Genomic DNA, 27,946 nt, shown 5'->3' on the forward strand with positions numbered 1-27,946 from the left:
TCATGTTTCACAACTTTAATAGAATATTCTATCTATTCTGTACAAATTGAAAACACTGTATTAAGTTACAAATGTGTAAGGTAAGGCTGGAGCACTCTACATGCCTGGTCACAGTGTTGATACAGCTGCTATTCAACTGCTGCCAGAGGTTGGTAATGGATGCTGAAACTAGAAACGTGTACTTTTAAGTGCCACACAACAACAAAACATAGTTTTGCAGACTTCGGAACTTGAAATAAAAACAAATTGTGGAATGGAATAATTTCAGTGTTGCAAGTAAGACACCCAAACTTCAGATTTATTGAACTGACTCACTTTGATAGATTTCCGTGTTCATAGTGAAAGGTCCTTTCATGCTGGACACTAAGCAATAACACTACTGGAAATTGTCTGGTTCTTTGGCTGCAACCCACTTCCACCAACAGCAAGTTTGGCCTTTACATTTTGATCTTCATCCAGAAGAGTTGTCATTTTGATGCGAGTTTGTTTCTTCTGTCTAGACTACTACATTGAGACCACTTTGAATTACCTGTTTTACAAGTACCCATATTGTATGCAAAAGAGGAAGAAAATTTTTCAAGTATATTAAAAACTATTAAAAAGCACTAATTCTGTCAAAGTACTTACAAACATGAATAAATAAATAGTAAGATGAACAACTAAGTCTCAAATATGACACCCTCTTCAATGAAGTAAAATTACTTCAACTCAACTGGTTGTACTGAGATAATAAATATGACATTTAAAGCTGCTCAAGCACTAGTTCAATCTGTAGGTTGCAAGAAACATTAAAAAACAGGGGAGGGAACTAGCAAAAAAGTCATATTGCTCTATCTGTTTCAGCTACCATACATGTAATCCATTTACTTTAGCTTCTCAGCACATTGCTATTCCACGATTTTCAATGTTGAGCAAGAAAATGGATATTCCTCACATGGTAGTCTGGACTATTCCCCTATGCATAGGGCAAAAGGCTCTAAAGGCCTATTGACATACTTAGCTACAGTGTACCAACGGCTGTAGAGTGTGCTTTATTTAAACCTCATATTTCCCAAATGCATTGAAGTTGCCACTGTACATGTTAAGCAATAAAGTTAGTGAAAATCATGCATTTTAAAACAAATTAATTTTAAGCATTGTTAATAAGATTGTGCTGCAGCGATAGAATATCCTGAACTGCAGGCCAGGTATCCAACTATTTGTTACAAGTTGTTCAAATATCACTTCCAAGTGGTATTTCCTTATTACTGTTGTTTGCATTCAGCAGGTTGGCTGGACTCTTTCTGCATAAAGGGAAAAAGAGAAAATCAACAGTTAAAAATCAAATTGGCATGAAAGAAAACACTTCAACACATACAGAGAAACTTGCTATGCAGTTCTGAATTAACTAGGTAACACTAGCATGTACAGGAATGCTACATGAAAACTCAAGCTACATCATAAAGGTCCAACAGAGTCACCACATTTACTGGGTTTCCCCTTGCCCCCACAGCTGCTTGGTGCCCCATAATTTTTTATCTATTTTTGTACTGTTAACACTGCATCCTGTAGGCCAAGGTTCACACAAACAAGAAAGCAAACCACCACCTACTCCCCTCAACCACAGGCTCTATTTGACTTCCAGCCCTACTGAACAATTTTAACAATAAACTGCCACCTCCTCCAGCTCTGAGGAGGGAGGACGGCAGGCTGCTTATTCTGCAGCACGTCTGAGTTTTTCCTTAGGAGCCTTTCCCTTTCTGCTAAGGTGATAAAAATGTAATTAATGTGTTGATTTCTTCTAGGTTCTGCATCACCAGCAGGTAACTATTCAACAATTTAACACTGGGCAAGAAGTCCATATGTTAATCTGAATATGTAAAAGTAGAAACACCTTCATTAGGTAGTTTAACAACTTCCCCCTTAGCAAAAGGAAGTGTATTTGGGAATGAGAACAAGTACTCAAACAGCTAAGAACTTCAGGTTTACACTGCACTTCTTGTTTTTTTTTCCATTGTAAAATAGCATTCTTAGAAAGCAGGAGAATTTACTCAGTGAATTTCCACTTTGCTTCTCCCCTTACCACTCTTAATATAGTTTATTATACACAAACAGCAGTCACAGAAACCTGCTGCAGTCTAATAAAGAAAAATACAGGCATAAAACACAACACCCTGAACCTCACTGATGCAACAAAGTAAAATATTTCTTAGTTACTATCCTAAAGAAGAGGTTTATGTGTTATAAAATATGTACCCATGCCAAGCTCAGTATACATCAAGTAACCAAGAGCTAAGGCAACTAAAGCATTTTGCCTCTAGAAAGGAAGAACTGATGCAACTAATTTAAACTTCCTTATCATGAAGTTTTGCCCCAATAACCTGCACCAAATCCAGGCTGTTTCTTTGTTCCTCACCAAAACTGCTTTACAGTCACAGTGGTCACTATCACTCCCACTGCAATTCAGCATTAGAGCCAAAGGCACAGATGTGTCAGAAACCTTTCAGACTTCTTCCTTGTGGTATTCCTCACTCAGCACATCTGGCTAACCTTAACTTTGTTCTCTCTCATCTGCCTGAAGTTCCAAGTAACACCAATGTGAATTACATTGCACTGACTGGGGACTAAATACAGGAAAAGGGGTATGTTTACACAAAACAAAATCAGCATTCTTGCTCTTAAATTAAAATTTCACTGCCACTGGTAGTTCATTGCATGCCATTCCTTTTTATTGAGGGGCAAGCAAAACAGAGCAGCATTTTTATCTAAAGTTTTCTAAAGGTTTGTATTCTCCTTTAAACTGCTTGGTATTTGAACATGGCCGGAATAGTGTGCAGGCAAAATCACTTCCTCTCTTCTTTGCCTTCTGGCTAAAAGCCATGATAATACAAGAAATCTACTATTTAAAATGTACTTTAAAAAAATCTTTCCATCTCCCTCCTTCCTTCCTAGTCACCTGCTATATTTAGATCAAGACACACCTAGGCTGACCACCGCAACCATTTCCGCCAAATTTTAATGATCAACCAAAACACTTGTATTTTCTAATAAACTCCATTATCCTTTCCTTATTTTTGTAAACACTTAAATCATATTTACTACATATAAGTGTTTATCCTGTAAAAACTGAGTCACAGAGATCACAAAGTTCTTTTTAAAGAACCTTTCAGTGTTGATTACTGCTCTCAGACAAAAACAAATAAATACAGTTTGAGGGGTTCCTGGATCTGAGTCAGTTGTTGGAGGATTTTGAGACAAATACTGCTATTTTTAGGTTACACTTGAGGATGTATCTCTGTTGGCCCTATACACAGAATGTTTAAGCAGGCCCTAAGTATGAAGGCAGTATTTCAGATCCGGACTCCAACATAATCCATGTTCTCCCACCACTTTAACACACAGCACTGCCTTTGCTGAGGAAGCCAGCACGTGAGCCCCATGCTGCCTTCAGCTGCCCTGAGCCTCATGCAGAGCATCTCCCAGCCTAATCCCAGAGCACACCAGTACAGAGAGACCACAATTCCCTTCCAGTTACAGCTGCTCCAGCAGGCACAGGCACACTGAAGCTCATCTCTGGCCTTTGCTGGCTCCTGTAAGATCAGGGCCCAGACCCCAAGCTGGGAGTGGGATGCAGAGCTGACACCCACACTCCCCTGAGCCTGAGCCTGCTCCTCCTGCAGAGCCCAGACGTGGTGACACTGGGTCAGCCAACCACTACACTGATCTGCCTTAGCCCCTGTGCTGCTTATCATCCCATCCTGGCAAGCTTTCCATGCTCTATTTCCCTAAATTAACTTCCCATGATATCTCAGAAAGATAGTGAAGTGCATTGGCCAGACCAGAGAGACTTGAACTGGCAAAGATAAGGAGGAATTGCATCTTATTTAAAAATAAATTTAGCAGTGAACACACATATTCAAGATCACAACCAGGGCTCCAGAGACAAGAATTCTTCTGGTTGTAAACAGATTCCTTACAGTAACCATAAACAGACTTTAATTCATCTTAAAATTGGTAGGATTTAAAAATTTTTTGTATCTTTAAAGTATTCAATTTCATATTCACTTATTCTGTGCAAGGAGTTTAAACTGCTCTGGGCCTTGAATTTCAGTCTGAGATACCATTACAATGGATATGAACAAGCTGAGTGAGACTCCCACCTATTTTTTCTTTTTTGCTAACAAAGATCGATATATAGCTTGTTGTTACTGCCACTCACTTACTGCATCACTTTCTCACAATTAAAAATTGCACCTAAAATTCACAAGAACATAGAGCTAACACACAGAAGAAAGCAGGTCTGAGTTAATACTGCTTTCTTTGCTACACAAACCCCACTGTGTCTGCCCATCCAGGTAAACTGGTGCCCTAGAGGCTGGGGACATAAGCCCAAAATTTCCATGCCTTTTATTTTAGCAGTTTTGTTTTTTCAAAAGACATCCTAAAGGAAACACTGAATTTTTGTTAGTCTTCAGTGTTTAAACACACTAGGCAAGATACATTCCTAGGTGATTCAAAGAGCAATGAAGTCTCTATCTCGTTACTTTTCCAATTCACTTTTTGGAAAGCTTCCCATCTGCTAAGGTGGCCATGCAGGAACAGGCAGATCAACAGGATCTCATCTGACTCTCCCTATGAACTCTGCTGCCAACAGCAGTATCAAGGCAGGCACCAGGCACTAAATCTGATGTCCTTTCCAGTGGAGAAGGTAGAAAGCCTTTCTGAAACATCTTCAATGGAAAAGTCCAATTATGGGACCTAAAACTGAATTTTATCTTTATTTCCTATTCTCTGTTACTCAAGGAGAAAAAGCAAGGATATCACAATGCAAACCCAGAGCTAGCTGGAGTTAAGTGGGCAACCCTAACCCAAACTGCCTGCCTCCACATCAGGGCCTGCAAATGAATTTGCTGCTGCCAGGTCCTGCTACTGTAACCCAGAAGACAAAATATCTTGAAGCCCAAGGAGTCTCTCACACACAGAGCAGCTCTTCTGCTCATGATTCAAACCAGCACTGTGCATTACCCTGCCAGCTACTCCTCAATTCAAGCACAGCCTCAGCAAGGTGAAATAAAGGCAGCTAAAGGAATGGGACATGCAAGCACATAGAAAATGCACTAGACAAAACCAGCTACATTATCCAGTTCTGTAGCACCTTCTGAAGCTACTTTCAATCATCTGACTGCTCAGTCTTCCAAAGCCACAACTTCTACATGGCACAAGTGCTTTGTGTAAGAGATGATAATGAACTGGTTGTATCTGAACAACTCCAATGTACTTTAAAAACTCACAGGAAGGAAGGAGGAAAAGTTAACAAAGCAGAAAGTGTTGACATGCAGCAAATGTACTACAACAATACAACAAATACACTACAACAATAAAGGAGGAGGTAATAGGGAAATGATTGAGAAGGAGAAACTGGATTTGAAAGGAAAACAGACCAATTATTTTTGTGTACATGGAAAAGAAAACTACTCTAGAAAAGAAAAGAAGGGAGTGGGAACTGGCAGGCAAAGAAAGGCAAGGAACAGAGAACAAAAGGATCAGAAAATGATACGAGCAGGAAAAAGAATGGAAAACAGGACAGAACTGGGGTATCAGTGTCAAAAAATGAAATAAAATAATTCCAGGTTGACTTGAAAACTTGGAGCCAGTGGCTAACAATTTTAACTGTAGGGAGGGAACAGAGCTGTAACAGACTGCAGCCACTGGGACAAACAGATGTTCTACTGCTGCAGGTGAACCACCAGTGCACTAAAAACCAATTCAGAAGCACAGCTCCATTCTGAGTTTAACAAAGGCAAGGAAGGGCATTATCTGTGCAGAGGGAGTGAGCTGGAAGGATTATACCTTCTTCTAAATAATTCAAATAAAAAGACACAAGCCTAAAGTACAGGGGGGGAAGAAGTATGGAGGCTGTTGCAGGCATTGTTCTCTGTGAGGAATGGGATGAAAGGTGAAAGATGACAGTATACAACAGAAGGAAATTTTTCTTTCTTCTTTTAAATAAAGAGACAGATGAGCAGAAGAACAATACCTGTTCAGAATCATGAGAGATCAAGAAAAGGCTTCTAAGAGTGACTGCCTGCCTTTGTCAGGCAGCATAAATAAGATGCTAGAAAAGGCATACTAAGTAAGCTGACTTAGAAGAGTTTAGGAAGAGCAGAGAAGATATTTAAGAAATAATTTGCAAGTGCATTAGAAACAGTAAAGAGATGCAACATCAAACCAGAAACAAGGAAAAATAGTCTGACCAGTCTCAGTATCTTTTATCATGTGTATATGAAATACAGTTTGATTGCTACAAAGGCAGAGCAGGAAGTGTGCCAGGAAGGCAGAGTCATTATGAAAAATCTACTTTAATTATATGATTTAAAGGCACTTATCCCTACCCATTTTCTTTGTATGTTTACTCATAAAACTTATGAAGTCACCATTCCCCCATTTCTTTTCCCCATAAAAGGAAAAAAAAAAAACAAAAACAAAACCAAAAACAAAACAGAAAACCCTAGAAAACAAACCACATTGCATGACTACAAATGGGACTCTTGGAAGTTAGGTATGAATGGAATTCCACCTTACCTAGAAATGTATGAATGAATAACAGACTTATATTACACCTAAATGGGAAAAAATTGAAAGGAACTGTCAGCATGGATGAAAAGTGAAATGTACAAAATAATACAGGAGGCAACAACCATAACCTTCCAAGATAACTTCAGATTTTTTCCCCTACAGAATAGCAAATCCTCTAGAAGGATACTTCACACAAACATATGTTGATGTAGAACTAACCTTGTTTCTCAGCTGCCCAACTTTTACCCTTTACAGGTACACCACTGCATTTGAATCCTACAGAGCAGTCAGAATACTGATTTTTGCCAATCTAAACCTGATTCATTGATCTTTGTACAAGACAGACTTTCTTTAGTATCCAGAATTTCTCATTAAGAAAAACAAACTTGACTCTTGATAGTGACAAAAACCATTTACTAATGATAGGATGATGTATAAAACTGTACCAGAAGAGTGACATGTCAAGCTGCTGTTAAGACTTTTATCCAAAGATCAAGCAGTTTTGCATGCCTTTCACTTTTTCACCTGTCTTTATAAAAATTTGAAAGCTTTTATGATGTTTTAAGAACTACATGAACACAAGTCTGTCATCACTGTCCCAGCTTCACTAAATATAAGCATTTACCATGACTGAAGACCTGAAAAATACCTATCAGAAGGAACACTAACCCTCAAGGCTGAATTTTAAGCCAGGTATCATAAAGTTTAAAATTCAAAGTTGAAGACTGACTTTTTTTTGATTTCTAACCAAGTACAGACATGTAGAGTCTAACCTGCAGCCATCAGGACAACGATAAGGAACAATTCTAAAGAAAATAACATAAACAAACAAGCTAGTTGAGATTTGTCAGACTAATTCTAGCTTGAAGTCCAGCCAAAGAACATCTAAATATGACCTTTCTGAAGGAAAACTGTAACAGCATTACACAGAGATGCCATTAAGAAGCAAAGGCACACAGATTGAAAATTATCTTGGTGCATGTTGGAAGCAAAAACTTGCATTTTCTCAACTGATGGAAACATTAACTTCTCTTTGAAGAGCAACTGGAGTGCTGCAGATAATAAAAACCTTGCAGTCAGAAGCTAGGGTGTTTTTTTGATTGACCTTTTCACAAACTATCATACCCTTAACTACACTCTCATGATTATAGTCTGTTTTATGACTAAGCACAAAGAAGTCCTTACCTTAGGATCAGTCTCTGCATCTTCCTCCTCTTCTCCCTCCTCTTCCCCCTCCAACTCCTATGACAAAATAGAGATAAACTAACAGAAATTAAAATAGGTTAAAAGTGCAACTTTTTGTAATGGATAAAAAGCAAACTAGCAAATTAAATTATCACTGTATTCCAGAATGTTTCAGATGTCAGCACTGGGCTGATTTAAAAGAATTCAGCATCTTACAAGTTTTAAATACAAAATCTTTAAAACATGGTATAAAGGTCTCAGTATGGCTTAAGGCAACCTTCCTATGCACACTGCTAATGCAGTCCCACAGCAATTTTTAAACTTCTACCTAACAAATTATTTGGAATTTTAGTTCTGGTAATAGGTATACATGCCTGAATTCGTTCTTTAGTTCAGTCTCCCTCCAAAGAGCCACTTTATTTAGATTACTCTAGACAGGCTATGCATTTCCTGTGCAGGATTTTTGCACTCAGTTTTTTTTAAGTGATAACATCTGGCACTGAAAACCAATTAAAAATACATATACACACTTCTATCAATACCCAGCTTAAAAAAAAAATGAAAATGTTTAGTCACTCAACAGCCTAAGCAGAGAGAAAAAAAGAGACTGCATGCTGAAGGCTGCCAGCTCACATCACATCAGCTTGATAATCTCTGATGTAATCTGCTATGCTGAAGCTGACAACAATCAGGGATGTACCTTTGACAAATCAGCAAGACAGCACAGTAATAGCAGTAAAAGCAAAAAATTGTAAAGGATGTTAGTTCATTTAAGTGTGGTAACATTTAGTGATTTTGTGCAAAGCCTTTCATAGTGTGTTTGTGTTCATACAACATTACTGCAAATAGACCAGAGCCAGCCTAAATTTTTTATGCTGAGCAGTTGCACACTTCCCCTTTTTCACTTTGCATTTGATAAGACCCAGTCTTCAAGCTTATGACAGCTAAAAGCTGACAGCTGAAATTCCACTACCACCTAAGGAACAAATATTTACCATGCAGCACCCTAGAAAAAAAAGCTTGTCTTTAATTTTTGACTCATGTCAGAAAACAGCTTTCAAAGTACTGGATAAAAAAAATGGATATATGCTCTTGCAGGAAGTACTTTTATGAAAAGGAAAAACCAGGCACAGCTTTTCAAGTCATGAATGCTGAACTCTTTTGGAAAGAAGTACCAGGAACAAGAGCATTTATGAACAACTGTTTTCTGCTCCATATAGAATTATTCCTGGCACTGGAATGGAAAGGGCAATCAGTAATCTACAAAAAATAGTGTGCATCTTACCTCCTCTTCACCTTCTTCATCTTCTTCAAACTGCAAAACAAACCCAAGGTTTAATTAGCTCTGCTAGTATTTGCATAAAAACTTCTGCAGCAATAGGTGCAACATATTCAAACACTGTAATTGAAACTAAGCTCCTTCCAGAAGCAGATTACCAACTTATAGCAAGCTGAATGACCCTTTCCTATCCCCAAGTAGCAGGATCTCTTCAGGGGTTTTTTTGTTATTCTCATGTAATTAATACTGCACCCTAGTCTAATCAGGAAAGGAGCAGTATGTTTCTATGTGCTGGCTAATAAACAAACTGCTAATTGCACACATACATTATCATCATCCTCTATAGCTTCCCCAGTGAAGTACAGCACAGCACGAGGGACTATCCTCTCACGGAAGAAATGTCCAATTTCAAAATCTGCTGCTAAAGTGAATTCTGAGTCTTCATCCTGTAAGACAAATCAGTTTGAGTTTTCTCCTGCAAATGTGATGTGACACACAGAAGCAGATGAAAATATTTCAAAGTACCATCTTTGGGAAAACACCACACTGTCATCACCAACCTTCAGGTCACAGGTACTTTCAGTGCATTTTGTAATAACAGCTACATCTAGATTTGCAGAATTGAGATTTTCTGTACAAGCTTCCTACTTTACACACACAGGTTAGTGTCCTGCCAAGACACCTTTTATTAAAAAGCTCAGACTTGGCTGGCTCTGGCATCTGATGCTGCAGAACTGTTCAGAATGCTCCAGACTGATTTTTCAAGTCAGGTACCAGCCACACAGTACTGCTGAGTGGGCAGGTAAAATAATGACCTTCCCAACAGTGACACTGGAAAGGTCCTGGATCAGCAAATTGTGGAACAGTGAACTGTCAATGGATTACTTGGAGAAGCTGACAGTATCTTTCACTTTATCAAGGTGAAGCCCAGCTTTGTCAAAGGCAAAAATAACAATAAAAATACACAGTACTTAATAAAAGAACCCTGTAGTCACTATACAGTGACTTGGCAAAGAGCAATTGTGCTGTTTCAAAAACTTACCAGTGACTCTCCATCACCAGATACTGCAAAAAGAAAAGACAACAAATTTAAGAAATGCCTGTCTACTCTCACCTACCTCAATGTTCAAGATGACAAAACACAGTATAAAGATCTTCTCATACCTGAAAACACTGAGGTTATAAAGGCTTCACAAGGTAGCTATTAAAACTATGACAATTTAGATTAGTATTAAGTTAAACCTACAGAAATCTTAAGAATTTCACATGTTGTAGCTAAAGCAGCAGTGCTGCCATTTGGATGTCAGAGATTTTTGCAAAGGAAATACTCTTTCTACAAGGATGGGTTCAGAGGACATGCAGATCAACATACTTGCTTTCTCTATTAATGCTGTAATTACAGTAACTTCATTTGGCTAGAGCACTACAAATCACTTCCTCTTCCCCAAAACAACTGGAACTAAATAGGTGAACATTTCACAAGAATCTGTAAAGCACTGTTGAGAAGAGGCCCAGTGCTGTAACCAGCATAGAACAGGGTGGGTGTTTTGTTTGTTTAAAGAAAAAAACCAACTAACCAATGACCAAAAAAAAAAAAAACCAACAATGCAAAAAACCCCAACACAAATCAAAATGTATTTCCCTTCCCTACACTACCATATGATCTACTGTGAAAGTGATAATTTGGCTCAGTTCTCAAGTTGAAAATGTAACTATCCACTGCCAGCAGATGTCAGTGTCTTGTCTTATACTGCTAATTCCAAAATGTATCCTCTGAGTATTTAAAAGAATAACATAACACCAACAGGAGACAAATCTCCATGCTTTCCTCAAAGCAGCAACAAACATTAAAGGACATTTGTGTACCAAACCCAAATTTAGAAATACATATCCCATGTTTTTTAACCCACATACATGGACATTTGCAGTAGTAATTAGGAGGGACAGGTAGTTCATAATAGCCCACACCAGAATCAAGAACCATTCTGTTCAGTACACCTCTGGAATCACAGAACAGTTTGGGATGGAAGGGACCTTGAAGATCACTGAGTTTCAACCCCTCCACCCTGGGCAGAGACACCTTTCACAAGACCAGGCTGCTGAAAACCTCATCCAGTCTGGCTTCGAACATTTCCATGAATGCCCAGAGAAGTTATGGATGCTCCAAACTGTTCCAGTGTCTCACCACTTTCACAGTTAAGAATTTCTTCCTAATATCTAACCTAAACCTGCCCTCTTTTGGTCTAAAGCCATTCCATGTGTCCTGTCACTACATGCCCTTCCAAAAAGTCCCTCACCATCTTTCCTGTAGGACCCCTTTTGTTCACAAAATAAACTACTTCCCTCATCTATGCTTGCAGAAGAGGACAATGAAAGATGGACCAAGAAAAAAAAATGGTGCTGGAATCCATCTGAATTGTCTAAAATGTGAGTACACATCTAACATTAATCTAGGAAAAAAGGAAAATTATGTATGGAGTATCAGGGATCACTAATTACTCCCAGAAGAAAAGACAGAAAGTTCTGTCTCTTGACACAGAGGATTCAATGAAACTGTTGTGCTGTAACTTGACCAACAATGGAACACAGCTCTTTTGCATGTTAGAAACAAATTGATGCATGGAGCCATCCTGTGGTAAAACATGTCAACTTCTTTAAGAGAGTCTAGGAGAGACTCTCCCTACTATGATTCCTGTTCACACTGCACACCTATTGGTCAAATTCTACAGCATAACAGAACAAAAGCATCTGTTTGGATGGGGAAGTGTTTCCAATCTTCCTCTAGTAAGCACTTTACAATGCAGCAGCATAAACAGTTTGAATGTTTAAGTGACATAAATACAAATATATAACAACATATTTTAAGGATCCTAAATGCTTACATTTCCACACTTACCCTTTATTGGGCTGAAGAAGTTAAAAAATGAATCATTAGGTACTTGTTTAGTAATGGTCCGAACTGTGCCTCGGCCCTTGTGTTTCTGTTTCTTCTTGATTGTTTTAACTGTAACATTTTTGCCTTTTTTCCAGTCAATGGTACACCTAGAGACAGCAGGTGACAAACAGCATTTTAACACAAGGCACCAGGGAAAAGAAGGGACTGAGCAGCAGAGCAGCAACATCAAGGCCAAGATGGCTTATCACTCTCTAGGTAAAGCTGCTTGACCAGTTATGAAGTGGATCATAGTTCTAGAGATTATGTGTATGTTGGACAGGTCAAATATTTTCCTAAATGAAAATGCTGTACAAGTTTGTCTTGGCAGAGTAATCACTGCCCTCACTCCACCTGTAATTCAATTCCTCTGGCCCAACAACTGGACTTCTGTAACCAAGGCCAGGATTAAAAGCTATTCCAGAGAAAATCTCACCAGTCAGACTGTTAGAAAACAATACACAATATCCTTTAACTACAGGTCAAGGCAGTGTCCATTTACCCAAAAATGCATGTCCAGAGAGTGGCCAGGGAGAGGGATGTTTGAGCTGTCTAAAGAGCAGTGCTCAGACTGACCTGGCAGCCAAGCTGAACAGAGACTAATTTTCAGTTCCACTCTGCTGCTGAACAAACTGACACTCAATGAAAAGTCTCTTTCCATTCAAACAAGTTTTACCCAAAGCTGTACATGGCAAATAGTGAGGGGAAAACACAGCTAATACTCCTACAATGGAAATAATGGTGTCACAGTAACCCTGAAATGCCTCCAAAATACCCTGTCCTACAGACAGATGGCCAAAGTCACCAGTTTTATACTTAACCTGTATAACAAGGCACAGACATGTTTTCCTGCTCTACCTGTACCTTATTTAACACCTTCCTCAGGAAACATAACTGAAATCAAAGTTCTGACAAATCAGCAATCCAGGAAAGCATTCCTTTATAATACTTAAACAGAAAATATTTTGCTGTAATGAACTAAAGTTTTCTTCAAAAAGGAGTGGTCTGTTACTTGGGCACAACTTTAACTGAACTCCAAGAAGAACTTTTGCCTCACTGCAGGTGAATACTGGATTCAACAACATGTAGAACTAGAAGTGCAGAGTTTTTGAGGTTGTCAGCATGCATTCACAAAACCAAGTATTTGGCATACCTTAAATGTGAGTTAAAAAACCCCCAAAACCAAACCACCAAAACACATCCTTGAAGGGGTAGAAAAAACCTAAAAACCAAATAATTACCAACAGAAAGAATACTTAGATGCTAAGAACAACAGGGTGCAAAAGCCATTTTTCATTTGTGTCAGCTCTGCTCTGGCACTGGAATTTGGTTATAGAGCAGTAATCTTGGATAGAAATAGAAAGGATTTGCTTAGATGGAACAATTCTTTTACCCCCAAGAAACTATAATGTGGATGTGGTGTTCAACTCAATAGGCTTCCAGAACAGACATGAGAATTCACCATCCACAGCTGTTTTCTGAGTATGTGTTGCAGACACAATAAAAATAAACTTTAAAAAAATTGCTGCACTAGCCACAGCTGTCAGGATCAAACTGCATAACCTTTATGTTCCAGCCTCAAAGCAGGCTGAAAGAACACATGATAAATACAACCTATTCCTGCCTGATAATAATAAACCAATTACTGCTGGAATAAAAATTGCTGAGGATATGAGAAGAATCCAAGAGAGTCCAAGGCTACTCATCAGACTGAGGATGGGGGTAGTCTGTGAGAGGTAAAAACTAAAAATAATTTACCCAGTTATCTGGAAATAAAAGGTTTGTTACCTTAACCAGAGAATTATTAAATTTGAATGGTGTCCAGTTTAAAATGTACACAATGTTAAAATATATCTCCATTTATGCATCTGTTACTTCTGCATGCTGAGACTAACATCATCATCATACCTACAAACGTACCCAGCTTTGAAGTCAGTAACAATTTTATCTTTACTAATCATTATCAAAATAAGCAAAAAAAAAAAAAAAAATTGTGCATTTGTACTTCAGAAGCTTTTTTTGAATTTCAGTTTTCCTTACCCCTCACAATCAACTATTTCAGGTCCTTCAAATGAAAAGGGATCTGTCTTGTCTGGCTCCGACTTCATCTTGTATGTTTTTGTCAGGACTGAATTAGAAAAGTAGTCATTGGGCCCAAAGTGGAACTCTAATGAGAAAGACTGGAAGAAATTTTATGTTACTACTAACTTTCATCTATGAAATAGTTAATCAGCATAATTATCATTCATCAAACTCTGAAAGTAGGAAAAAAAAATTGATGTCAAACATATTTGAAACTACAGCAGAAGCAGGAAATTATGAATGTCAATGAATTTCAAATGTGCAAGAAGCTACAACAACCTTGGCTTAGATTCAAATTATAAACAGGTAATTAGTAGATTTCATTCACCTTCACATACAGAACTGCTGTCTTAAAAGCAAGCTTAGAGGTATTTTCAGAAAAGTCTTGATTTCATTTCCTATGGAAGCCTCTCATCATCCTTGCACTCAGGATGAAGTTGTTATTATGAAGTAATTTCAGCATTGTAACAACACCATGCAGTTCTATCGCTCCCCCAAGTCTGATCAATATCATGATCTTAAGAGAGTGAATCAGACTTTATTTCCAGTTAAAGCACAATTTAGATTGCAAAAGTCTATTTAAATAGCACAGTCCCCCTGGAACCAGAGGGTTCTTTTCCATTTGATAATTGAAAATCCTGCAAAGCAACACTGATTTCATAAACTGAGTCCTACAACCAACATCTTACAGCCTGAAGCAGATATTTCTGGCTATGTTTGAACCCCCTCTGGTACTCAGAAATTATTTGCAAGGATTCAGTTTCTTACATGGAGAACAAAAAGCTCCAGTTACAGAAAACCACAGCATCCATGATGCATCCGTTTTCAGTAAAGGTTTCTAAACTCCCTGCACAATGCTCACTTTGCACTCAGGATCAACTATGAACATTTTAAAAGTCCACTAAAAGCTGTCTTGGAAAGGGGAGGCACTAAAGAATAAAGTTTTTTGGCAGTATTGATTTAGTGACTTGAAGGGGGTAAAAGTCTGCAGGTCAGTTCAGCACAACAGGACTGAAAGCCAAAGCTTCCAACACCACTGCCCAGCCACAGCATGTGTAACAGTTACTTTAAATATCTGATTTACTCTCCCAGTAATATGCATTACGAATTAGCCCTAATCAGCATACAAAACAGATTACATAACTGCCAAAAGACTGGCCCTGAGTATACTTCCCCAGGCATTCTTCAGACTCAGGCCAGAAAACTGCCTGTTACCAGCAAGCCTGCCTTGCCATCCTTTTTCTCAAGGCCATTCATGCGTGGACAAGATAAATAACTCAGGACAGTTATTTAATAACAGCCTGCTCATCACAGATATTTATCCCTCACTCATCTCCCAAAGGCCCCTAATCTTTCTAAGACCCCATCAATCTCCTCACATGACTCATGCCTGCTAAGAGAGTGGTCCAGGAGTGATGGGGACCAATGGCAGCAGCAGCCTCCCCAAGCCCGTGCTCCCTGATTAAGGACAGGAAGCCACAGGGACCCAGCAGTACCCTGGAATATCTGTGCTCATTTCAGGGGCTATTTCAGCTTCCCTTCCCTTTAAAGCAATTCGAGACAGCTGCATGGTTTGGAGGCTGCCTTCAGCTAAGGCTAATCTCTCTCTGGCAAACATGCTCAGGGGAAGAGCTACAAACTTAGCTGATCCACTACCAGTGACGAACACTCATACCCAAATAATCCCATAAACCATCACTGGGGCTATAAATAACCAACCAGCGGCACTGTTTAGCATGCAGGATCCCAAGGGCCAGCAAGACAAAAATATCTGCACACACTGCAGTTCAGCATCTCACTGTATACCTGCTAATTAGGAGAAAAGAAGCTCCAAGCTCCACATAATATTTGAAGTGTTGTAATAACCTTTCCAACACTCTTTATGTGGACATCCCTGGGTTTTTTTTTAAATCAAGTATATGCTCATGAAGTTCAAAGAAAAAAACTGCCTTTTTTTAAGCTACTTTAAAGTTATACCTAGATACATCATCCAGGTCTCAATATGCTAGCTAAGGATCCTGATGTCCTAATAAATATGTAAATAGAAATTATAATTATAAAATACATATGAGTACCCATGTGGTTATAAATAAGTAAATAGTAATGGAGTCACTTATGCTTCATGCAGGTAAAAGTTTCTATGTGCTGGCCATAACAAACAGGACTTTGAAGCACTTTAATTGCAGTAGAGTAAATCCACTTTTGGAGTGCCATAACTACAATTAATTGTTTTGGGTCAACAGTAAATCAGAAAATTCCTAATTATCATGTATTTCTTCAGCAGCAAAACCTAATCCCCAGCAGAATTAGTGTATCTATGATGCACTGGTTATGTGAAGCTCATACAGCACAAAGCTACCACTGCTGCACCAATTTTCAACAAAGAATTGCAGATTCTGTTGAAAGACAGTCACACACAGCTGCAGAACAGGTTTCACTCAAGCAGTTAGGAACACATCCTTTGTTTCCAAATACAGAAGGGACATGGAGTTTGTCAGCCTTCCATTACTGGATTTCATGTAGCACTGGAATGGAACCTATTTGCAGAAAAATGCTGCCAAAAGGTTACGAACAGTGCAAGACCAGATAAATTCAGTGTGTAAAGAGCTCTCCAGCTTAAGGTACTATAAAACAAAGCTGAATGAGAACACAAAAATCATGTAGGCAAAAAAAACCTCTATTCCCATGTCATCCAAATGCCACTGAATACATATGCTTCAAGACACAACAGGCAATTTCTTAGAATACTTTATTTTGTGCTTAGACAACTCATTTTCTTCCTAAAACTCATATTCTCTCCCTAAGCCCTGCAATCTTTAGAAACTTAATTCTCAGTTTTTCTCTGCCATTCTAATTTCTTGCCAATTATCTGCCTGAGTGTTTCAGTACTGGCAGAGTCAAGACAATAAGGAATAAAAAACAGAACCCAAAGGAGCCCTGAAACAACTTGCTGTTAACCATTAAAAGCTATTCTGAGAAAGTCTTCCCATCTTTCTTATGTGAATCTTCAATGATGGCATTTATTTCAGACATTATCAGAAGGTCATTGCTCCATAAGGCAAAACAAAAAATACCAAATATAAGAAAAAAAGCCAGAATGACAAAATTTAAAGAAAGTATGTGTAGGCTCAAATTCCATCCTTCTCCCTGCCTCCCCCTCAAAGGGAGTTCAAGGAATAAGTATAGTCTGCATAAACTGAATAAGCAGCAGAGCAACTTCAAGAAACACAGTATCTGTTTCTGTACATCAAACTTAAACAGAACAAATTTCCAAAATTAAAAAAGCATGAAGTACTACTTTAAAGAATACTCATGAGGAACACTTTTAAAATACTAATACATTTTCTATTCTTTTCAACAGGCATATTATCTATAATCATTGTCTTTGATTAGTATTACCAAGTCATATTGCTTTTGAAATAATATTTGATACACAGAATCTTTCCTACAATTCATTTTCAAATCAAAAGCAGCCATGTAATTCTATTACTAAGAGCAGCTACACTTGAATTTGAGAGGAAAGAAAGCAAAAACTAGATAGATCTCAGCCAGAATTTTAATCTAGAAACTACAGTAATGTCACAGCTGTCCAGGCTAAGAATGAAAGATCAAAAAGTATGGAAAGCTGGAGATAAATCTTTCAAAGGCAATGCATGAAAATAATACCTTAGAAAGAAACCTCCCCCACGCACAACAGCCAAAGAGAGCTGAATGAATATTTTGGAATGCTGCTCACTTCATTACTACAATCTTCATGAGAAACAAGCAGAGAAAACTCACCATAGGCTGTCCTGGTTCAGAAAACTTAACTTTAATATCCTGCAGATGTTTCAAGATAGGTTCATCATATTCCTAAGCAGAAAAAAGTAAAATTCAATTCAGCAGGCAATACTTAGAAAAACAGTCACTCCTTAATTAAGAAGCACACCTTATAACTAATTCAACAATTTGAGCTAAAGTAAAGGTCTAGATCTAAATTTCTTAATCATAGTTGCAAATTCTATGTACTAAATTCTCAATCATTTTAGGGCTGATCTTCAGTAAACAAAACTGCTGGGATGTATTACTGAAGATACAGTAACTTCACTCAAGGTATTTATTACCAGTGAGATTCAGAGGCAGACACACTCCAGGGAACTCTTCTGCAACATTATTAAAAGCCACTAATACAAGTGCAGCCATAACTACCTAAGCTATTTAACACAAATTCAACCAATCCAAGGTATTCTTACAACCTTGCAACAATTATCCTTTATGGATTAAACTAAAAATGCTTGTCCATCATTTCAAGCATCTTCAGGAATTCCAAAGACTCAAAAGATTTGGTGTCTTACACCAAAGGATTGACTCACACTCCACAAGGACTGACTATTAACAGGAAAAGCAGCAATTCATTTGACACAGCAGAAGTTGTTCATTTCAGAGTAAAAACTTACTTGTACTAATTCACTTAGCATATCTACATTCCTAAAGATAGTAAACCAGAAGTCTGGAATTCCTTTGACATTTGTCTCTTCCGCTTTTTCATCTATTACCACTGCATTTTTCAATTCTCCCTGGGAAAGAAATACAGAAACAGCTGAGAAATTATTAAATATACTAAGAAGTCACAATTTAAACAGAGACAAAAGTACAAAACAATTGCCATCTCTGAAGCTGTGTTTAAGGAACATTTAAAATTTACTTTTTTATTCCTCTGCAAATGAAGTTAAGAGATACAAGGTTTATTTACACAACTGAACATATACACAATTCAGACTTACTTTCAACTGATTTGAAATTCTTCTATATGAACACTAAATAGACCAAGTGTCTGCTTCACTGATTTGACACAACAGAAATAATTAAAACACTTTATCTTTCTAGAAAGAGAAAAAATACATATCTATTTTTCTATTAACCTAATTTCTGTAGCTCCATAAACCACCTTTACAGCATTCCATCTAAAAATTTAAAATCTAACTTTGTTCTCTGAAATGCTTTTTTAGCTTGCCCATTTTGCAGAATACTTGTAAAGTTGTTTTTTACAGGTATCTTTCATTGTTATGCTGTGTCTAAATATTACTATTTTGGGAAACAGGATGTCCTTCCACATAACTGATGTCAAATGTTATAAAAAAGAAGAATGAGGAAGTAATTTCTCAATCCTAAATAACCCTGGGAATTCAGTCTGGAAGCTGCACCTTTTCTTTTACACCACTAGATAGCAGCAGATATTTAAGATGTTTCTGGCAGTTGCTTGGGTTATGATGTGCCAAGAACACCAAGCTGCAATTTATTTCCCATCTAGACAGGTTTCTGATTTTATTGTGTGGAATATGGCCTGTCAAAGCTGTATTTACACAGAGCCTAAGGAATGTTTTTTGCTCATGCACATGGAGCACTGTGTCATGCTCAACCTCAGGAGATCAGTAAAAACAAAGAACAATTCACTTTGAACAGAGAAAGAAAACCAAGAAGGAATTAGGCTACGCAAAAAATGCAAAGATAACCTGACAGAATGGCAAACAGAGTTTTCTAAGTAGGTCGCTTTTCTGAGACAAAGCCTGAGCACACATCTCTAGAAATGATGCTGGGAAAGTAACAGGCAGCCCACAGACTCTAAAATGCCTCCTAAATCTAGACAGCTCCTACTCAATGGACAAGTGGGAATCCACCAGCCAAGCAGACATTCCATTAGCTTGATTCTGTTTTATGGCTGTGTGACAAGTGTCCCACCTGTATTTAAGAAAATGAAAGCTAATGATGTCCCCCAAAATAATGGAGACAGGTGGAGAGCCAACCAGTCCTGTATTATCTTAGGGTTTCATGTAGCACTGGAATGGAACCCATTAGCAGGAAGCTGCTGTTAACAGGTTACGAACAGTGCCAACAAAGGCAAGTCCTCAAATTTGAACAAAGGCTAAACTGATGGTGTAGAAGCTTTCACTGGCCAGAACAGTGCATTCATCACAAGAACACAGCACTGACACTAAACTCCTTTCAATGGCAAGAACAAGAATTTAACTCTGACAAGCTGATATATCCACAGTAGATGACCCAGCTTATACTCACAGCCAGTTTTTCTTCATCCTCATTTTCACTGTGCCATTCTGCCTCCGCATCTGTGGGTTCAGCTTCCCCATTAATAAACTCTCTTCTCTGTGATAAAAAAACCCAAAAATGTAATTGAAGATGTAAAATTATACATACATAACCAGAACTGACAGGAACAAACAAATAAGAATTATATACATAATTTTCCTACCTTATCAAAAAGAGGTTGATAGAGTGCTGCATATTTTCTCTCTAAGTCATGTACTTCTTCATAGAATTTAGCTTCTATATGGGCACATTTCACCTGGAGCTTTTTCAAGGCATCAATTCTTCTTATCACTGCTTTTGGAAAGCTAAAATCAAAATTATTTAAGGTTAAAAGTTAGTTGCCTCAGCATTATTTCATGTATTACCAAGAATTAGGTTGCTTATAACTACATGCAATTTTTAAATAAAAGGCTTATGTCAAACATACATGTTTCTCCAAAACCTATTTCAAAAAGTTGAAAGAATCCTCTCCTACCCAAGTTGTTCTCAAAGGTGTTATCTTCTGTTCCATTCCCTGGGGCCACTACCCTCCCCGTGTAGTTCACAGATCTGAAATTAATACCTTTGTTTACACCTAAACTTTGAGACTAGATTTGTGTTGATCCATCTATGAAAAATAAGAACTGTGCACTCTACAGGAGAAAGCTTCATTTCACAGGTCATACTCATAAAGCACACACTGCCCATCTGCACTTCTCACTATTAAACATTTAGACACAGTCATGTAAAAAGATCTCGTTATAGAACTTAGGTTTTTTCTGAAAAGAGTCTAAACCAGCGATTCTCAGTCAAGAAATAAAAGTGTAAGTATTTACTAAAGGCAGCATTTAAATCTACTTTGCAGTCAATATAAAACTAAGTTTCAAACTAGGGATATACAGGTACTGAACTTTGCATTACATCCAGAAGAGCAATGCTATAGAAATCATCAGTCACTGTAGCACATACCCTGTCAGAATATGGGGCACAGAAGGAAACAAACGAGGGAAGGGAGTATTTCTATCCAAAACAAGAAACAGCCATGGTAAATATTGAACGGGACAAAATTTTGTTTGCAAGTTTGCATAAGGTAAAACTTCACTCTTCTTCCAGAAGTAAGACACTATGAATCACAGGTTAAGTAAACCATTTTTCTTAGTGAATAATTTATTCTGATTTTCTAGCCTGATTACAGTAACAATATGCTATTATGCCTTCAATCTTTCAGTATTTTATCATGCCCACTACTTACGTTTCAATGTAACTGGAAGGAGTAACTGGTGTGTTGTCAAGACGTTCCTGAAGAGCTGCCAGGACCTGTGGATTTTGCATCACTTGGTCTGCCAGCTTTTCTATGAAGACAGAAAATCCCTTTTAAACAAATTTGCATAGATTCATAATGCTTTTGTCATACTGAGTCTTACAGCAGTCACAGTAAAAATACTATTTTCACACCTCAAATAACATCACTGTTATTTAAGGTGTGAAAACAGTGAGTATTTTCTACTAACACAAACAATTCAGCACCAGCTTTCAGGAATATAAAGTTGGATAATGATAGAAAAAGCACTTTTCTCTTTGCAAATCTATCAGTTGCTTTTACAAGCAAGTACTATATTGACAACATAGGCAAATTTCCTGTTTTCCCCTTATGTAACAAAGTACAAAGCAGAAGTTTCTCTATCCCTCAGTATTAGCTCTACCTTTAAAGCCACATAGAAATTTTCAGGAGGAGAACCACTGAATTACACTTCCAAGAGATCTGTTTTCCAGTTAGTGTGACTCCTGAAAAGCCCTTCCAACTCTGTGTACAGTACAATAAGCAGCACAGCACTGTGACCTTGACAACCACTTGTATTTACCTCCAGAAGATTTTATGATCTGTAAGACTCCTCAAGAATCACAACACTTCCCAGAAGACAACTTTTACAGGAGTTCAGATCTAAAATGCTTCTGGTTAGGTGTTAAAAACCCTTATTAATAACCATGCACTGTGTAATGGTGTGAGGACTTTTGCTTTTCACATCTTTCCACTCTTTCTCAGTGCTCTTTTCCCCAGACATTAAAAACCCAATAATTTGCACAGCATACACTAACATGGTGAAGCTTTTGTATGCTTGCATTTGTTCTTACTTATTTGGAATTTTGTTGTTGTTTTTTCTCAAGCAACTTGACTTTAAAAATTATTCAATGGTGTCTGCCAGTTCTCATGCAATTTTCAATTGCCAGTCACAAAGGATTTATTGGAAAAAAAAAAAAGGTAATGAGGGAGACCTAAAGAACATTCAGTGACCACATATATGGAACATATTTCACTATAACTTACAAATTTGAATATCTGGTGAAATAATGGAACTGCAGCTTTTCTGCACTCAGAAACATTAATTTGAAAAACACTACTCAGCAGTTATCTGTAGACCTTGCTAATGGAGAGTAAAAACTTCCAGGACACATTCTGAAGATGCACTTTCTGAGAAACACAAGAGTAAAGAACTAGCACACAAGGAGAACTGCCCACTTTGGTAATTATGCTGACAAAGAATACATGTTGTTACAAGCCAGCCTTTGCAGGCCTTGTTGCAAGGGTCTAGAGGGTCATTTCAGGCAATGGAAAAGCACCACAGTCACAACACACACAAAAATACAGCCTTCATTCTGGTTTTGGCTGCAATAAACATGGCAAACATCAGAAAGTGAACAGTTAGCCTAAAAACCATTGTTTTCATAGTTTTGCTTTCAGCTGTGAACACATCTTCAGTTTTGACTGTAAAGGCTTGTTACCCTTCTGTAATGTCACCTACTGCTATGTATTTCATACCTTTCTTGTTGCTTGCATTTTTAGCAGCCTCCAGAGACTCTGAAGCAGTATCTTCTGTTTTACTAAAAGAATTCAAAGGGTAACATATTAAAATAGCATCACATTACACAAATGTCAGCACTGAAGTACTTTGGTTTACTACAGACATGTTTTACAGACAATTATCCCAATAAAAGGTGTATTTATGTCTTCAAGCTTGTAAAAACTAAAAAGAAACAAACCAACCTCCAAACAAAACATAACAAGCCCAAAACAAAAACTTCTGACAGATAAATTCATCTCATTAAGTGAATGGCTGGCCAATCATGTGTATGATTCAGTCTGTGAATCATGTGGCCATTCACTCTGCACAGCAAAGTGTTTTTACTCACAGATGAAAATATGAGACACTTTTAGTGTAAGTGATGGAGAAAAACATGAGAAAGGATGCAGCTATGAAAGGAGGATGAACAAGAGATAAAAGCTCTGTTTCCAGCTTTTCAGTTTTGATAGAAACACTCACTCCTATTCTAAAAGCCACGTCCCTGGCCTCCCCAGCTCCCTGCTGCAAGGTGCTCCATCTCACTTCCCAGGCTGGAGAAGGAGAGGGCCCAGCACGAGTCAAGAGCCAGCCAGTATTCCCTGTGCTCCTGCCACCTTAGAGGTCACAAAATGCACACTGGATAGGGCTGAAATTAACCCTAACACACAAAACCAGAAGAGATAGCACAAATGCAAATGGGTATTATCAGGTACAGGACAGACCAGCTTATCCAGCACTGCAAGCCTCAGAAGAGCAGCAGCACATATAGATTTGTACCAGTTCCATAAAAATAATGTATGGTCCAAAAATACTACATAAACTAGAAAAAAAAAGTGCCTTTTTGCATGCTTAAATTACACAGATTAGAGAAACACTAAGGCTCTCCAGTTCTTTAGAGCATTTAGAAAAACATTGCCATTTTATTCTTATCCAAGTCTGGTAAACCACTCTTCACAGGTTAAAAAAAAAAAAAAACCAACAAAACTTCTCCAGCAGAACACCAGATATACACCTGGCTCTAACTACCTTGATTTAATTTCAGGAAAACAGCCCAACATACCTGTTATCTGCCATCTGTGTGCCTGTATCCACCTGCAAATTAAAAAGCAGTGTTTAAAACTACTTGAACAGTAATTTGTTTACCTCAACAGAAGATGAAAATAGAACAGGTCACTGTTTAAAACCTCAATGCAAATTAACAGCTACTGGTTTTTTGCTATAAAATTCATCAAGCATAATCCCTCCCAGGAAACTGAATAGCTACCACAGTATCCAACTCAAAACGAAACTTGTTCAGTTTTTGAAGTCTGTCAGGTGGTTTTACCCTCCTAGAACTTATTTTTTCTGTTAAATACTCCAGATACTAATGAATTTCTATCCAATCATGGATTTTTAGTCTGAAGGTAAGTGCCACAGTTTCCTAGATTAGCTCAGCATTCTATCAAAAAGAAGCCAAAGAGGAAGACATAAATGTATTATTTTCTAATTCCTTGACAGCATCATAGTAAATAATGAATTTTTAATCTCTGCCTATGTAGCACACTTGAACAAAAGTTCAAATGAATTAACTACAATAACTTCCAAATGACTTTTTTCTTTTACCACCCAGGCAGAAAAACACGTTTCACATGTCTGTCTAATCAGGGTTATTTTTGTGAGTAGCTGCTTCTGCTGCTCTACTGCCAAAACCTCTTCTCTTGCTAAATAATTGTCTTCTATTTGGTGTTTTTTTTAATCTAGCAACAGGGAAGAGAGAATCCCCTGTATTAAGATTTGCTCCTTATTTATCAGGAGTCAGAAAATGAAGAGGCAAGAGAGAAGTTAAAATCTCATTATTAACAATGACTGGAACCAAGTTTAGCACAGCTACCCCAGCCCCCAATATCTAAATTAGTTCTCCTGAGAAACCAGAGGGAGTCAGATAGAACAGCAGAATAAGTTGGACATTCTTTTCTGGGGTGAAATAGCCCAGCCTGCACACATATTTCAGGAACAGAGATTGGGGTTTTCACCCCCACAAATCACAGTAATCACTACCTGCCATAGAAGCACAGGTGGTGCTTTGCACCACCAGACTTTCACGAAAGCAGGCCTTGGTCTGTGAGTCAAACTGAGAACAAGAAGCAGCTTCAATCACTGAGGGCACAGCTCTGATTCCTGCAGCTCTCTGAAGGCCACAGGGGCTGATCCCAGGCCCAGCTTCCAGCAGAGGGCTACCAAAGGAGACCCTGAGTGCCGATGCCAACGGGAGCAGCCCAGGGATGGCACGCACCCTTCCGTGTGGGAAACGCTGAGCGCTGCTCGCAGCCGCAAAGGCAGCCCTGGCACAGGCACTGCAGCTGGGCTGAAAGCTCTGCTGGTTTGCAGCAGCACCAACACTGCACTCAGATGATAGCACAGGAGGTGTTCCCGTCTCCCATGTGAGCCTGAACCCACCCTGCAGCCTCAGGCCAGAACAAAACAAAGGGGCTTCTGGCAGAGGAGGTGTTCCACCAGCTCAGGCTGATTCACCTCCAAACACTTCCTCCTGCCTTAAACACAACAGGGGAAAGGGGCGAAGGCAGCAACCACCTGCTAGAGCAAAGCAGATCTTCACATGAGCATTTCCTTCCACAGCACCAGAAGGCAGGGATAAAAAGATACAATAAAAGAGGTAAAACAGAGCAAACTGACCTAATAGCAGAGTTCAGCCAACAAGTTATATGATGCCAGTCTCTATTAGAGGAGGCAACAGCAGGCAACTAAAAATGCAGACTGGCAGTACTCAAGGGTTACCCTCCAAGGCTTGTGACTTCCAGCCTTGGCCCAGGAACCCAGCTAAGGGAACAGACTCTGCTCCACATGAAAATCCTTCTGCTCAGCTGTTTGTGCTCTATTTCCTGCAGGGAACTACTCCTCAAGATCCTCATGTGTGTTTGGAAAACATGGAACAATGTTTGAATAGCAGCTGAATTCATCTCCACTGGAACAGGCATGAACTGGGCATGTTCTGACAAAAGCCACTCACCAGGAACAAGCAAGAACAAAAAAAAAGAAAAAAGGAAAAAGACACCATTCCCTGGTGCAAACACATACTTCAAGTCTTGTATCACCCCTAGACTTGTGTCTTTGGCAACTGGAAAGCAAAAAGAAGTATATAAATAAATAATCAGAGGCAACTTTCTTAGGAGACAGCTTGTGATTCCCAGTTTCATTCCAGCTGCCTTGCACTGACTCCACTGCCACAGAGGCACCAACAAAACTGTTTGGGACAAGCTGCTGAGGGCCACTGCCGGGGGGAAAGGTAATTTTAGAGCTAGAGCTCAGCACACACCACTTGAAAAAAGCCAGTACCAAAGCCCTCATGGCCATTGTCTCCATTGCTTTCCAAGCAACTTTACAGGCAATGAAGACAGGAAAAAGCAACCAGAACCCAAGGAAGTAACAATGATTATTATTGCTGCCATCACCATTAAAAGGCCAAATCAGTGCCTCATTTCTCCTGGGCAGATCCCAGATCCCAGTGACTCACGAAGATGAAGCTTTGGGGATGGAGGAGATCAGATCAAGCCCCTGTCCCACAAGGCAGTTACTGCTGCACCTTGTCTGGCACAAATGTCACACCCCACCAATCCCTTAAAGCTGCAGGAAACTGCAAACTGGATGCACACCAGGACAGGAAGAGTTCATTACAAGGACAATATCCTGAAGGACACAAACTCCAGGAAAAAAATCAACACACTGGCAAGATGTACTCATGAACAGAAGTGTACACGGAATAAATCTTCCCTGCCTTGCACAAACCTCCTAAACATAACAGAAGGACAAAACAGGAAACTGAAGGGCTCCTGAACTCACAGGAAGACTCCTGCCCACAGCTGTTAAGTGTTTTCCGTAACTACAACAAATTAGAAGAGAAAGTTACAGCTTCCGTTTCAGAGGCACTGAGCTGTAACCCCGCGGGAAGCCACAAACAAACAGTCGGATACTTTCTGTAAGGATAATAAGAAGAAATCATGAAAAATTATTTGAGGAATAAACTCATTCACCTGTTCCACAACCCCGGAGATGAGGAATACTCAGCTCGCCTCCGAAGTTTTGTAAAAGGAACACTATGACCTCATAAAAATGTTCCTACTAATTCCGGCTTCATCCGTAATTCCCACACTGGCGCTACCTTTCTATTTGAGAGCCTCGTGAGCAAACGCTACAGGAAGGGAATCTGACAAATCCTACGGGCACCGGTATTGTGTGCAGTAAACAATCGCAGCATCAAAGAAAATCTCAAACAGGCCCTCACATGGGAGACAAGGAGCAAATGCAAAACCGAGCCCCCGAACCGCCGGCCGCGCTGCGGGAACACAGCACCGTGCCCGAGATCAGGCGAAAGCTTCGCACCGCAGCCAGGCAGCGCAGGCCTTGCCTCAAGTCGAGCAGGGCGGCGGGGGCAGCGCTCAGGCCGGCAGCCCTCGCTCCCTCCCCGCCGCCCTCCTCCTCCCCCGCTCCCCCGGGAGGGCGGGGACAGGGCCGGCGCGCTGCCAGCCAGCGCGGCCATACATGCGGCCGGAACCCCCGCGTTCCTCGGCCCAGGCACGGAGCAACGCGGGACCCGTTCCCTGGGCCCCAACTTCTGGAACCGCCCTTAAAATGGAACCGCGGCAGGCCGGGCGCGATCCCCTCCGCGCCGCGCGGCTGCGGTGGCCGCCGTGCTCCGCCCCTGAGCAGGCCCTGAGCGAACCCCCAGTGCCGCGCCGCGGTGGCGGCGCCCGACTCGGCCCGTCCGCTGTGCCCGCCGGGTGCCCGGGGCGCGGGGCCCGGGGCCGCCCGCCCTCACCTGCCCGCGCCCCTCACGCCGCAGAGACCGCAGCGCCGCCGGGCTCCTCGCAGCCTCCTCGCTCGGGCAGCGCCGCCGCTAACAAACACGCGTCGCATTGGCCGCGGCGCGGGCCCCTCCCTCAGCAAGGACGCCGCCGATTGGTCCCGGCAGCGCCGCGGCCGCCACGCCGCACGCGGGCCATGTTGACTGTTCGG

At 39.7% G+C, this 27,946-nt stretch overlaps 1 protein-coding gene and 2 non-coding genes across 6 annotated transcripts; all 3 read right to left on the reverse strand.

Moving 5' to 3' along the window:
* NAP1L4 (nucleosome assembly protein 1 like 4) lies at positions 1-27,887 on the reverse strand. 4 transcript variants are annotated; one of them, XR_010440527.1, is made up of 16 exons: positions 27,750-27,887; positions 23,997-24,028; positions 22,915-22,976; positions 21,349-21,448; positions 20,281-20,422; positions 20,088-20,174; positions 18,470-18,589; positions 17,814-17,885; positions 13,992-14,131; positions 11,916-12,061; positions 10,062-10,084; positions 9,346-9,465; positions 9,026-9,055; positions 7,741-7,818; positions 6,562-6,599; positions 1-1,283 (listed from the first exon to the last, which is right to left on the reverse strand). XR_010440527.1 is itself a non-coding variant. In XM_064714815.1 (16 exons), the coding sequence occupies exons 2-15, from the start codon at positions 24,008-24,010 to the stop codon at positions 6,594-6,596; spliced, it is 1,119 nt and encodes a 372-aa protein (XP_064570885.1). In that variant the 5' UTR covers positions 24,011-24,028; positions 27,750-27,887; the 3' UTR covers positions 1-1,283; positions 6,562-6,593. The 4 variants fall into 4 exon arrangements, 2 of the variants coding, with proteins under 2 accessions (XP_064570885.1, XP_064570884.1); XM_064714815.1 differs by having other exon boundaries at positions 7,741-7,797; XR_010440528.1 differs by lacking the exon at positions 6,562-6,599.
* On the reverse strand, positions 16,493-16,613 carry LOC135449278 (small nucleolar RNA SNORA54). The gene has a single exon (XR_010440704.1). It is a non-coding gene; the product is annotated as a small nucleolar RNA SNORA54 (small nucleolar RNA).
* Positions 19,777-19,904, reverse strand: LOC135449279 (small nucleolar RNA SNORA54). The gene has a single exon (XR_010440705.1). It is a non-coding gene; the product is annotated as a small nucleolar RNA SNORA54 (small nucleolar RNA).
* Positions 27,888-27,946: the final 59 nt, after the last annotated feature.

The sequence above is a fragment of the Zonotrichia leucophrys genome, chromosome 5 (genome assembly GCF_028769735.1).
Source record: "Zonotrichia leucophrys gambelii isolate GWCS_2022_RI chromosome 5, RI_Zleu_2.0, whole genome shotgun sequence".
NCBI lineage: Eukaryota > Metazoa > Chordata > Aves > Passeriformes > Passerellidae > Zonotrichia > Zonotrichia leucophrys.